Source organism: Gossypium hirsutum, chromosome D10 (genome assembly GCF_007990345.1).
Source record: "Gossypium hirsutum isolate 1008001.06 chromosome D10, Gossypium_hirsutum_v2.1, whole genome shotgun sequence".
NCBI lineage: Eukaryota > Viridiplantae > Streptophyta > Magnoliopsida > Malvales > Malvaceae > Gossypium > Gossypium hirsutum.
Genome location: NC_053446.1, coordinates 67424120 through 67437188, shown reverse-complemented (window position 1 = coordinate 67437188; position 13069 = coordinate 67424120). Strand labels below are relative to the sequence as shown.

The window sequence follows — 13069 nt, the reverse complement described above, 5'->3', positions numbered from 1 at the left end:
AAAGATGATAGGTAGCGATGGTAGATTAGGCAATATCCATCCCTACCCTGCTCTATTTTTATCTCAACAGCCCAAAGATCAGGTACTTATAAATACCCAAATACGACGCTCTTCATGCTCTTAACTTTCATCACTCTCTTAAGCTCATCTTATTTCTTTCCGTCGATGACACTTTTAGCTAACGTAAGTATTTAAAGGCATCTCAAAACATAAACTTTTACATCTAAACCGAATTCATTTATCGTGCAAGTCATCTCCTAACCCGATCCATAACTAAAGCATACTATTCTTGACCATTAAAATAATATTTTACATCAAGAAAAGGAAGATACTACCAATATTGCTTAATGGTATAAAAGAATTAGAACCACCTTTAATAAAAAAAAAGTAACCACAAATCTAAAAAGCATCACTCACACGCCTGCCTTGCTTTTATATTGCTTTTTTTTTTCTTTTTACCTGATTAATTAGGCTTACGTTTAATTTTAAAAAGTTATAAAATAACCATTAAATTATTTAAAAAAAGAATTATTTAAGTTATTGATCAGTTAGCAAGATCCAAATAACGAATTAACAATCAGTACGGTGAATTAGTACTCATCAACGAGTAGAATAACAATTACTATATAAGCAAGAGAATGAGAGCTTTCGATTTATATAAGCAATGTAAATAAAAAAAAATCATACAATAACGATTTTAACAACCCAGTAAATTAAAAAAAACTTTCGAACTGTTCAATAATCATTTTATAACTTTTTTTAAGTCAAGTGACCAAAACATAAAATTACTAATAGTTTAGTGAACTTGGATGTGACTTAAGATTTTTAAAACTGAATTAATAGTTGAATCGATTTTTAACTCGATTCTAAACTATTCACTCAAAATCCAATTTAACCCTTTATTTAAACATGTTTTCAATTTTAACAAGTTGGGTTTTTTTGCCATTGGCAACAAAGTGAAAATGGAGAAGTGGGAATCGCACCTTAAGACCCACCATTGTTTAGCTTTATTGATAAAGGCAATGGAAATTGCAAATTACATCAACACATACACTTCACCCTTTTTGTCTTTTCATGCTGTCCTTAAAAAAAAATCTACATTTATTTATTACATTTTGAAATCTTTATTGAAAGAATAAATAAATAAATATTATAAACATTTGGTTGAGAATTAGTCTCGTGGGCGGCTCTCAACACAATGACTTACTCTATCCTTCTTGGAACAAAAACTATGGTTACCCCACACCCATTTTTCTTTTTTAAAACAAATTGGTCAAATTTTGATTTTGGCAACTCTTTTATATTTAAATTTAGAATTTAGTCTTTTTTTATTAAGGGCCGAATTAAATTAGTCGTACTATTATTAAACGGATTGATTTAGTCATTAAATCTGATAATGTTTAAGGTGAGATCTTATTAGAGTGGGATCCTTTTTAAATCAACGATTATGGTTGAAAGACATAAATGAGGAGTGTTAGAGTTATGTGACTCAAATTCTTATTAAAATAAAATACAATTGGCAAGATAGGGGATCTACGAGGGCGAAGGCCGAGGGCCGAAGTGGAATCCGTATAGAAGTTTACTTCCTTTATTTGATGTTGATTAGAATAATGTGTTTTAAAATTACTGCATTACTTCTATTTGACTTTGATTAGAATAAGTTTTTAAACCTATAAATAGACGTAATCGTCTCTCCTCTTGTATCATTCGAATTCGACGTAGCGAATTTCCTTTTCCTCTGCCCGTTGGTTTTTTCTTGAAAGAGTTTTCACGTAAATTTCTGTGTGTTCTATTTTATTTCTTTTCTTTGCGATACATTGTCATTATCAACGTTCTATTGTTAGAAGGAGATTGTAGTTGTTTCATCAAGTCATGTTAGAAACTGCATTTTGTGCTAGTGACCTAGATCATGTTAAATCGATTATTGAATACATTGTTTTTCTTTGGAGATCAGTTTCTCTCCTTCTTTAGTGTTGAAACCAGTTGAATTTGATAAAACGTAAATTCGCGTTTCTCAATACAAATCCTACGTGGTATGATCAACGATGGGTTTATGTTTCTTTTTCTCCCTTTTTATTTCAATCGTTTATTTAAAAAGATATCCCGGGATCTCACTATAAATTCTTTTTAATAATAAAAGGACCGGATTAATATATTTAATAATAGAATGACTAATTTGATCCAATCATTATACAAAACCTACTAGATACTTTCACCTTGATTCAACATAGTTCAATCTCTTCGTCATTATTCGAAACAAATAACATTTTTAAGTATTTTGAGTAACTAATGACATTAAAAAAACAGAGATATACTACTACGTCAAATTAAAGTATAAAAATAAAATATTGAATTTAAGCAAAGTGTAGGGACCAAAACCAAATATTGACCTTTAATTTTCAATTTTTCAATCATATATTTGGTGGCTCCATTATTAAATCTTATCTTCAACAAATATAAGGTTTGAGCCTCCATAATAATATAAAAAATAATAGCAACTTTGTTGATGGGTATATAAATTTTATAATACATCATACAGCCAACAATGGCATGGACATGGTCAGCTTCAGATTTTCACAACTAGATCATATCTTATAATATTTCATTATATCACTAATTAAATAAAGGTCTAATTTGGTTTTAGTCCTTTTACTATACTTAATTTGAAATTTAAACTCTTAATTTAATTTCACATAATTTGATCCTTTATTTTATGGTATAATTAATAGGTCCAAATTAATATCACGGTTACTAACGTTAAAGTGATAACATTAATTTTGGTCGGCATGTATTTTTTTTTTGATAGATAAGAGAAGGCATCATATTGCCTTAGTTCAATTTATTCTTACATGGATATCGCCTAGTTTATCTTCTAAAAGTAATTTCCTAACATGGAATGAAGGAATATCGATCGTAACTAGACAACCATGTTCCCTTCCCTGTTCACGAACTGGAATTTGATAGGTGCAAACTGTCAAGGCATCATCTTTATTTTCCTGACAATAGTCATCGGATGTGTACTTCCCAAACCCTCCTTAATCATCTCCGCTGCCATCATACAATCAGTTTCGATAATAACCTTATTGTAGCCTCTATTCAGTGTTATTTCTAAACCATGTAGGATCGCACACAACTCTGAGTTTACAGCCGATCCCCTTCCAATAAACCTTTGAAATCCTTCAACTCAATTCCGAGAGAAATCCCGTAGAACACCCCCAACCGTCGACCAGTTTCCGTTTGTATTTGCCACTCCATCAATATTAAATTTGATCCATCCGGGATTAGGTGGTCGTCATTTAACCATTTACGATTTGTTTCACAAACATTAAAAGCAAAACACTCGACAGCTCTGATTGTATCTTCCACTCTGCCAATCCCACGCTGGAAAACATATTTGCTCCTATTTTTCCATAACATCCAGCACATCACCGCAAAAATAATTTAAGGCTCAGCTCCCCCAGATCCATTCAGAGCTCTCCTCAAAGATTAGCACTCACCAACTCATCCATGTCCATCTAAAAAAATCTAGGAGCACTGTCCGCTAAAATCATCGTTATCCATCTTTATTCACGCTAAATTTATTATTGATTGAATATGATCGATTAGATTTTTGCACGACCTTGATTATGTGACTGACTAATAGTAAAAGAAAAATATATGTTATCACTTTAATGGTAGCAAGTAAAAGTTCTATCAATCCAAAAAAAAATAGAGGATCAAATGGTAAAGGGTCTAAATTCAAAGTTAGACCACTAAATTTACTAATATTATCCAAGAATTGTTTAATGTCTAATTTTGAGTGTTCACCCCTCTTTTAAAAGAAAAGCACACAACAAAAATCCTAAGGAACTGAGAAAAAGAAATATATATTAGGTAAAAAGATTTATTCGGTCCCTCTCGATTTCGATATTGAATAAATTAGTTTATCTTAAAAAATAGCAATTTAATCCTTTTTAATTTTGAAAGTAAGAAATTAAAGACAATTAATCGAAGTGTTCACTTTCTTCATCAATTTATCCTACCTTTGATTGGGATAATAGCCTTCAATATTTACACTTCATGTAGCCTGTCAATTTTATCTTAATCTTAAAAAATTTAATAAATTTAACCTTCAATATTTACACTTATGTCAATTTGATCCTAATTCTAAATCCAATGAAAGCTACTAATTGACCGAAATTAAAAGGATGAATTTGTAATCCTAATTTTAGTTTCTCTTGGATATGGGATGGGGCATCATCATTAGGATTTCTATGGTAAAAAATGGATTTAAATGCTTTTTGACTCATCAAATGCTTAATTACTTCCCAAAGAAGAACAGTATGAACAACTAACACAGCAACAATAAGAGGAGAAAAATCAAGAATCAATACACCACAACAATGGAGTCTCATAACAATACAAGTTTTACTTGCGTAAAAATATTACAATACCCATTGATTAATAAAAACATAAAGAATTAAGAATATGAACTAATCAATAAATTTATTTTGTTTTTGCTTAGTTTTCATCTTTCTCCTAAAACCTTTAAAGCATGAGCAGTAACTTAAACCTTTCCTGCCCATGTAATTTTTCCTTTTACTTCGTGGACCAACCGATCGGAGTATTCTACCATGGACTAACGCTACTATCGGAATTACTATTACAAACTGAATGGAAGTTAGATTTAAAGCAATGAGCAAAAAGGGTCTCTTTTATGCTACCATCTGCTCTTGTTCTATGTACATTTGTTCCACCCATGGTGGAAGCCTTTCTCGAACACCTTTACCGATGTTGTATTGTTGCTGCTGTTGCTGCATCGAGCCGCTGGAGGCGGGTGTAACATCTTTAACGAGGGAATGAACCCACGAGACATCTGGCTCGTTGATGTTGGATGGGGTTGGGGTTGGGGTTGGTGTTGGGGTGTTACGGAACCCGAAGGAAGCTGACTTCCTAAGCTTGTTTAACTCATCTCCTTGAATGCCCCAATCAAGTTTCCCATCAGGGGAGCTCCAATCGGATATGTTTGAGGACATCATGGTTGCGGAATTAGCAGGTGCGGTGAGTCCGGCACGACTGGTGACTGCTCCACGGTCAATGAAACTTTGGCTCCGTTTTGCAAATGTGGAAGACCTTGAGTTCATTAGTGCTGCTGCTACTGCAGCAGAGGAGTCGAAACCATATGGCGAGGGGCTCCTCACAAGGGAGGATGAATGGTTTGGTGGGTAGGTTGCGCGGAGTTGGTTTTGGCGTATTTGAAGAGCAGTTGGAGATTGCATCTGGGTTGGTGTTGCAGATTTTACGGACAGTCCATGCAATGGAGATAGCAAGGAAGGATCGAGTGATCCAAATGCATCATCAAGATTAGTAGGCTGCATATCGCCGAGCCTACGGTATTCCTTACTCCAGCAAGATGGAGAGGAGAGACTACTAATCTCATCTATCAACTTTTGTTGCTGCAACTGGTTTTCGAGCCCGAGCAATTCCATTTCCAAATCCAAATCTCGGGCGTTAAAAGCTGTCTTCAAGCGGCTACCTGGTAACTGCAAGGCAGGTGGGGTGAGGTTAACTTTGTTCTGCCACAAGCCTCCGCTTTTTGGAGAGGAAGCGGCGGTCAAAGGAGACATAGGCGGTGTTGAAGCAGTAGGCAACGGCAAGGATGGTGAACCGACTGCTAATGGGCTCAAAGTAGACATATCCACTGCATTAACTGCAGAAGACCTTGGTGAAGGCATGGCTGAACCGGTGGAAGGATATACAGGGCGCAACTCATCAGGTTTATGAGCAAAGAAACAGACTTTACGTGTGCAACCAGTCTCATCTTTGCAAAGTCTAGTCCGATATTGAGCAGGATGAAGCCATGACTCGAACACACCATGCGCATATTCACAAGCATCACCCTTAGGGCATGCTCCTTTACGAAACTCTGGACAAGGCACACAGCTGTATGGATACTTCCTCGGGTCCCTCCTCCTCGCGTTCTCACCAGGATGAACGAAAGGACACTCGGTCCAATCATGAGAGTATGCCCTCGAGCAAGGCTTCACCTTAAAGGTATACATCCTAAAGTCATCGGTTCCATATATCCCGTTGTTGATATCAGGCAACGATATATCAACAGGATATTCTTTCTTCAGAACCGTCTTTTCAGATTCTTCTTCCAGGTTAAGACCACCATCAACATCATCCCCTTTCAACAACAACTCAATCACCTTCTTTTTGGAATTACTGAAAGATTTTAAACCCGGAACGATCAGATCAATCGGTTTGTTCCCATTAGCATCAACACAATTAGCATCTGCAGATGCATCGAGCAAGAGCTTAATGACCTGAACCGAAGAACTCGCACCACCAGCAACGGCACAATGAAGAGCAGTAACGCCATCAGCACCAGAAGCTCTATTCACATCAATCTTTCCGGTACCAACGATGTAGTTCAAAACATCGATACTACCGAACATGGCAGCGATCATCAAAGGCATCCTCTCTTCGAACCCCATCTTTTTGGACCCTATTCTTCTACCATACCAGTAGCTTGCCTCACCAAGATCCAAACCCTTTTCTTCTACTTCAGTTTTGAAGGCTACCAAATCATCAGAGGCGGCTAATTCAAGCAAAACCGAGCATTTAGATAGAGCATCGGGTTTACATCCTTGTAATTCACCTTCCATGGTGAAATTTGAAGGAACAAGTTCACTCTTTGAACCACTGCACATCAGCAAGAAGCCCTGCATAATGATTAAAGCAAACAAAAAACACTTAAGTTCCCTCATTCCATAGCAAAAATCATACACGAACAGACCATTAAACAGCCAAATAGCATACATACATACATACATATATATATATATAAAAGACTAGGCCTTTTTTTTTTAAGATTCGTTCATCTTAGGCTAACATTTGTAAGAAAAAACCTACCAAAAGACACAAAAATTCACAATTTTTGGCCTAAAAACAAAGAAACTCATCAATTAATCAATTTTTTAGTTACTATTGAGCATGTAAGCTATGTTCTAAATCAAAGACTAGGCTTTTTTTCAAGACTTATTCCTCTTAATTTAAGATTTCTAAACCAAAAAACACAAAAGACCCAAAAATTAACAATTTTTTACCTAAATCAATTCTTTTACTTAGCCCTTTAAACATGTAAGCAATGTTCTATATCAAAAGACTAGGCCTTCTTTTAAGAAGCTAACATTTCTTAGCTAAAAAACCACCAAATACCCAAAATTTCACAACTTTTGACCCCAAAAAACTCATGAATTCATCAAAAACAAGAGAACCAAAGCCAAAGTTCAAGGTTTTTTTTACCTTACAAGCAATCTCTGTATAAGAAAACAAAGAGAGACCCTTTTTTTCAGTTGGAAAAAAATGGAGGAAAGGATTAAGAGAAGAGAATGGGGTATATGAACAAGCTGTTCTGAGAGGAAAAAGAACCAAGTTGAGGGCTTTTTAAATATGGAGTATATTGCTGGTTTACAAGGAAGAAGGGAGGAAAGTGTGACTTTTCTTCCTTTTCCCCCTTTCTGTTGAGATGGTCAAAGTCAAATCTTCAAAAGGAAGGCATTAGCTTTTTGAAGAAAACAAATAGGGTAAATTTCACTCAAGATCATTAAATTATTAGTATGTTTATGTTTTGGTCATTCAAGTTGAAAAAAGTTACAATATGATTACTGAACTACTTGAAAGTTTTATTTAAGTCGCATGGCTATTAAGTTTTTTCTTAAATAGTTCAATTAGGGAGCTTCAAGTCATGATTCGATAATCGGTATGGTAGATTAGTATCTATTGACGAGTAAAAAAACATACTTTAAATTCAAGTTGCTTTAATAGTTAGTTTTGGAAATCGGAGAAAAAAATTGTTCAGATTTTATTTCATAGATTCCTAATTTTTAAAGCTTTTTCATGAAAATAAAATGAATTGTAGAGAAGGGGAAAGAGAGATTTTATTTAAGTCATCGAATATTAAGTTTTTTTTTAAATATTCTGCCTAGTGAGCTCTAAGTGACGAATCGACAATTGGTACGGTAGACCAGTATCAATCAACGAGTAGAAGAACTTACTTTAGATTCAAGTCGATCTAATGGTTAGTTTCGAAGATAAAAAATAAAGTTGTTTGGATTTTAGTTCATAGATTCATGACATTCAAAGTTGTTTCATAAGAAAGAGAATGAGAGCTTTTGATTATTGTAGGCAGTACGAACATAGAATGTCATACAACAACCATTTTAACAGCTTAGTAACTTAACTGAAAACTATTGAAGTTTAGTGACTATGTTATAATTTTTTTAAGTTAAGTGACCAAAATATAAATTTACTAATAGCTTAGTGACATTAAGTGCAATTTACCCAAAATATAAAAAAATCTGCCATTGAAGATGAAATGGAAATGAAATTTGTAATGAAATGCAAATTGCATTGAAAAGGTTTTGAAAATTTTGTGTGTGTGTGTTGAAATTCCAAAGTGGCTGGCTATCACGTGTGAGTCAGAAAGGTCGGTTGGCTACAAGTGGGGAGGGAGGGATTCATTGATTCCAAGCGGTAAACAGAGTGAGTACCGAGTGAGTGAGAGCTGAGCTGAGTTGAGTTGAGTTGAGCTGAGTTGAGTCTTCCACGCGTTTGCCCTTTCCATTTTTGGTGGGTCACACTCACAGTCTCTCACATAAAAAACAGATAGACTCGGACAAGATATGCCTGTCGCCCACTATGACTCACCCTTCCACTTACTCTATGCTTTTGAAAAAATAAATAAATTAAAAACTCATATTTTTCAGATCGTAAAATTGATTAGGTTATTTATTTTTGAGATTCGGTTCAATTCATATTTTAGTTCAACTCAATCAGTTTATATTAATTCAGTATATCGATCGATACTTAGTCTAGTTTCAATAATTTCAGTTAAAGTTATTGTTGTTGAAACTGGACCGATTAAATTGAGAACCGATTGATATATTAATCTGGGCTAAAAAAACCAGTTAAATCAAAAATTAGTGGTCTAACCAATTTGTATTTTCGGTTTAAATTAGTGCTTGAATTTAATTTTTTTATTTAACCCTAAATTTGGATTTTGTGTAGGACTTGGTCATAAGTATTGATTAGATTTTTATGAGAAATTCAAAATTTATGGATTATTTATTAATGCAATCAAAATTGGATTATTTTTTTGACTAAGCAACATGCTTGACTCTTTGGGCAAAGGCTTTGACTTGGAAAGAATTTTTCTTACATGTGATTCTACAGTTTTTCAGGCTTTCTTGGATCATGTTATTAACTGTTTTGAGATACCAATGTGTGAGCTTGCAATGTCTTTTTTTCAATCATATGAATATGATGATAAAATTATTATCAAATATTTTTAGGTGTATGAGATATTTTTTAATGTTTAGGATATTTAAGGCATAATTCAACTCAACTGGATTTGATTATAAAAATTAACAATATAGATTTGTTCAATATAACTCGAAAATGTCTCGAAACAGGAAAATTTATTAGAATCCGAAATGATTTATGCCTAAAATGAGTCGAAAAAAAGTAACTTGAATGCTCGAACTTGAGTGTTGAACTCAAATGACAAACCCTAAAATGCCTGACTTAAAAACTCGATTGACAAACTCTTAACGATCCGAGCTTAAAAAATCAAAACATGAAATTATTCAAACTCGAAATGACAAATTTTAGAATCTGAATTAACCCAACCAAAATTGGCCTAACGGAAAATAACTAACAAGCTTAGATAATTTTTTTATAATATTAAACTTCATATATATGTATCAAATGTCAATGATATGTATTTTTAAATATTACAACGAATCAATTATTATAAGTATTGAATTAAATAATTAATTTATCAACTAATTTTATACTAATTGATTGGCTAACTAACTAACTAAAATAAATCTAAAGAGAAACCGTGAATAACTAAGTGAACAACTAAACCATAATAAATCTAGAGAGAATTCTCACATTTACACAAGATGAAACTCGAATATGATTGTCTAAAATCCACTGGATTTTAAGCTTGTCATTAAGCCAAAGCTTGTGCCATGACATTTTAGCTTAGTGATAATAAGGCTCGAAATCTTGAGACTTAATCACATTGATACATAGTGTAAGAGAGGACGATTGAGGACAGTCAAGTGGTACCATACTTGCGAGTAGGTGGTTCCAGTCTCCCTTCACGTAGGTGGCTACATAATTAACATCACATACTATATTAATACCTCTCCTCTAGGTCTTGTAGGTAAGGGTGAATCCAATTTTTTTTTAAATAGGGTTGGAAATTAATTATAAATTTTTTAAAGATCAAAATATAAGTTTATCATGTATATAATTTTTGAAGGGGCTAAACAAATTTTTTTTTATGTTCAGGGGGGTCAAAATGTAATTTTATTACATACTAATTTATAATTTGTTTATCTATAAGAGGACTAAATTGAAATCTTTTCTCTATCTCTCTCCTCATATTTGCCTCTGCAAGTCTTATTTTCGTATTTTCACCAATGGAGGTGTTCCTCCTCCGTGAACCCCAACCATGGAGACAACCTCCATTATTGAAAGTTCCACCGTCAACCCGAAAAATAACACTTCAAAATTTTTTCTAGAAAATCAACCCTTAACAAATCATTTGTTAATTCCTTTAATTTGTTTATTTGTCTCATTTAATTCAGCATTATTTTTTAAATTAATGTAATAATAAACAATATAAGAGTAAAGCATGCATGAATTAGGGGAGTTTGGTTCCCTAATCTGAATATAAAAATAAAAATTATTTGGATTATCCAAAATTATGACACTCAAATACAGATAACAAAAGCAGTTTAAACAGAAAAGAACAAATTAATTGATTATATATATATATATATATGTTATAGCCGTCGACACTGATTTTAGGTTGTCTGCCCTGCTGGTCTACCCACATCCATTTATATTTTTTATCCTTAAAAAATAATATTTTTAATTTTTAAATTATTTATATGTCGTGTATTGTCGAAAATTAGCTAACAATTATATGCATACACATATATATACATATGATCAAAACAGCTAACAATTGCATCATTGGAATATCAGAATATTTGCACTCAGTTAATTGTGAATTTACAAAAATGAAAATTAGTGAAGTGGTTAGAAGTTTAGGTGTTTATGGGTCTGGTGATTCAGCTGGTCTAGGTAGTCAAATTCGTTTATGGTTGGATTTTGGTTTGGGTTTTTTAATTTTAATCTGACTTGGTTTCGTCTAGTTTATTTTTATTGTTTTTAAAAATAAAATTAGTCATTTGGACGAGATGGGTTAGGTCAGGTTTAAATTTTTCTAAATCAAACATTGATCCGACCTAATCCAGAAACACCTATAATTAGGCTTAAACGTGATTTTCCAAAATGCCAAAAGCTAGAAATTTTAGCTTTTTGGATTGACTTAAAAATTCAATTTGAAAAGCATTTTTAGCTTGAAATATATATCTCTCGAACATTGGTTATGGCTTGAAAAACTGATTTGATATGAAAAAGTGCTTTTGAGAAGCGATACTAAATACATCGTCAATAATAGTTTACTAAAAGTGGAAGTAGTAAAGATTAGTGACTAAATCGACAAATTGGGTAGGCGAGTTAATTTTGGATAGGGTTAATTAGGATCAAATCAGTTTAGATTTTATTTCTTTTTGTACATTTCAAATTGCGTGTGTTTTAAGTTGTTTCGAATTTAGATTGTTTTGAATTTAGGTCATTTGAGTTTGACGCTCAAGATTTCAGAATTGAGTCATTTCAGATTACTTATTTGAATTAATATGGGTTCGAAACAATTTCGATTAAGATGAATTTACATCGTTAATTTTTCTAATCAAAATTGCTTTCATGTCTGAATTTAATTTGAGTTTTCAAATACGTGTCATAATCTAATATGTTAGATTCGGAATCAGTACGTATTTAATTTTTGTATTAGAAAAAATAAAAGTTGGAACTTTTATCATTCTCATATAATAAAGAGATTGGGTCTGGCCTAAACTAATAGCACTACTAGAAGGTGGTCCATTAATATCCTACCTTTGGGCTGATTTGGTACAATCCATGTGTACATTATTTAGCTTTTTTGGGTCACATGTGCCACGATCCCATTTTTATTCTTACAATTACCATTAAATTTAGCATTTTTACATGGCAGTGAATTACAATTACATTATTTAGCATTACGTGTGGTTGAAGCCAAGGATGCGTTGCACAGGCTGTTGAACGAGGTACTTGAGCATAAATTTTCTTATTGCTAGTGCAAGGATGAGTTGAGGGATGTTGCGCTGCTAGTATTTGCAAACAAGCAAGATCTTCCAGATGCTATGAATACTGTCGAGATCACTGACAAGCTTGGCCTTCATTCTCTCCATCAGCGCCACTGGTAAGATGAATACTTCTCTTCATCTCTCTTATGTCGCCCTCTATAATATATATACATATATACACATATATACAGAGCACATGTGCCACTTCCGGTGAAGGATCGTACTGGCTCTCAAACAATAGTGCAAGCAAGGTAAGTTCATGCAAATCATATTATAGTAGTTCAACCTAAAGTTATACCTCCTGTTTGTTTGTGCTGATGTACATAATTGCAGGCATAAATGAAACAATCGAGTCGAGGATGACACTAACAATGGCCCCATTTTTTATGTTCTTGATGTCTACCTCCTTTAATTTGTTGTATTACTTCCATAGCTGCAAAAGAAAAAGGTTTTCTCTAATTATCTTAATTAGAGTGACTAAATTGTTAAAAAAAATTAAAATGACCAAAATGGGAACGACACTATTTTAAGGTGATTTACGGTGTAGTTTATCCTAATTAATTTATAAGTTTTTCCATATTCCAAATTCATAGGAAAACTATATTTTTATTAATTTTAAAATAATTTCTTAATTTCTTAATTTTTGTTGACCACATTAATGCTTTGTCTTATCAATACAGTTAATAGTTAAACTGGTTAATCGACGGTTTCTGTTAATGAAAAATATAATTGATTATTATTTTTCTTATCGAGGGCTCAATAGTGTGAATTCTTTTTAAGGATTTAATTGATGTTTTTATTTTTTTTTCTGGTAATGT

General features: G+C 33.0%; 1 protein-coding gene across 1 annotated transcript; it reads right to left on the bottom strand.

The window, feature by feature from the left end:
• Positions 1-4388: 4388 nt before the first annotated feature.
• On the bottom strand, positions 4389-7525 carry LOC107931807 (zinc finger CCCH domain-containing protein 29). The gene is made up of 2 exons (XM_016863745.2): positions 7291-7525; positions 4389-6707 (listed from the first exon to the last, which is right to left on the bottom strand). The coding sequence occupies exon 2, from the start codon at positions 6693-6695 to the stop codon at positions 4695-4697; it is 2001 nt and encodes a 666-aa protein (XP_016719234.1). The 5' UTR covers positions 6696-6707; positions 7291-7525; the 3' UTR covers positions 4389-4694.
• Between the last annotated feature and the right edge of the window lie 5544 nt (positions 7526-13069).

What these genes read in the sequence shown, in the direction of transcription:
- LOC107931807 (XM_016863745.2), bottom strand. Translation starts at nt 6,695, where the DNA reads ATGTGCAGTGGTTCAAAGAGTGAACTTGTTCCTTCAAATTTCACCATG.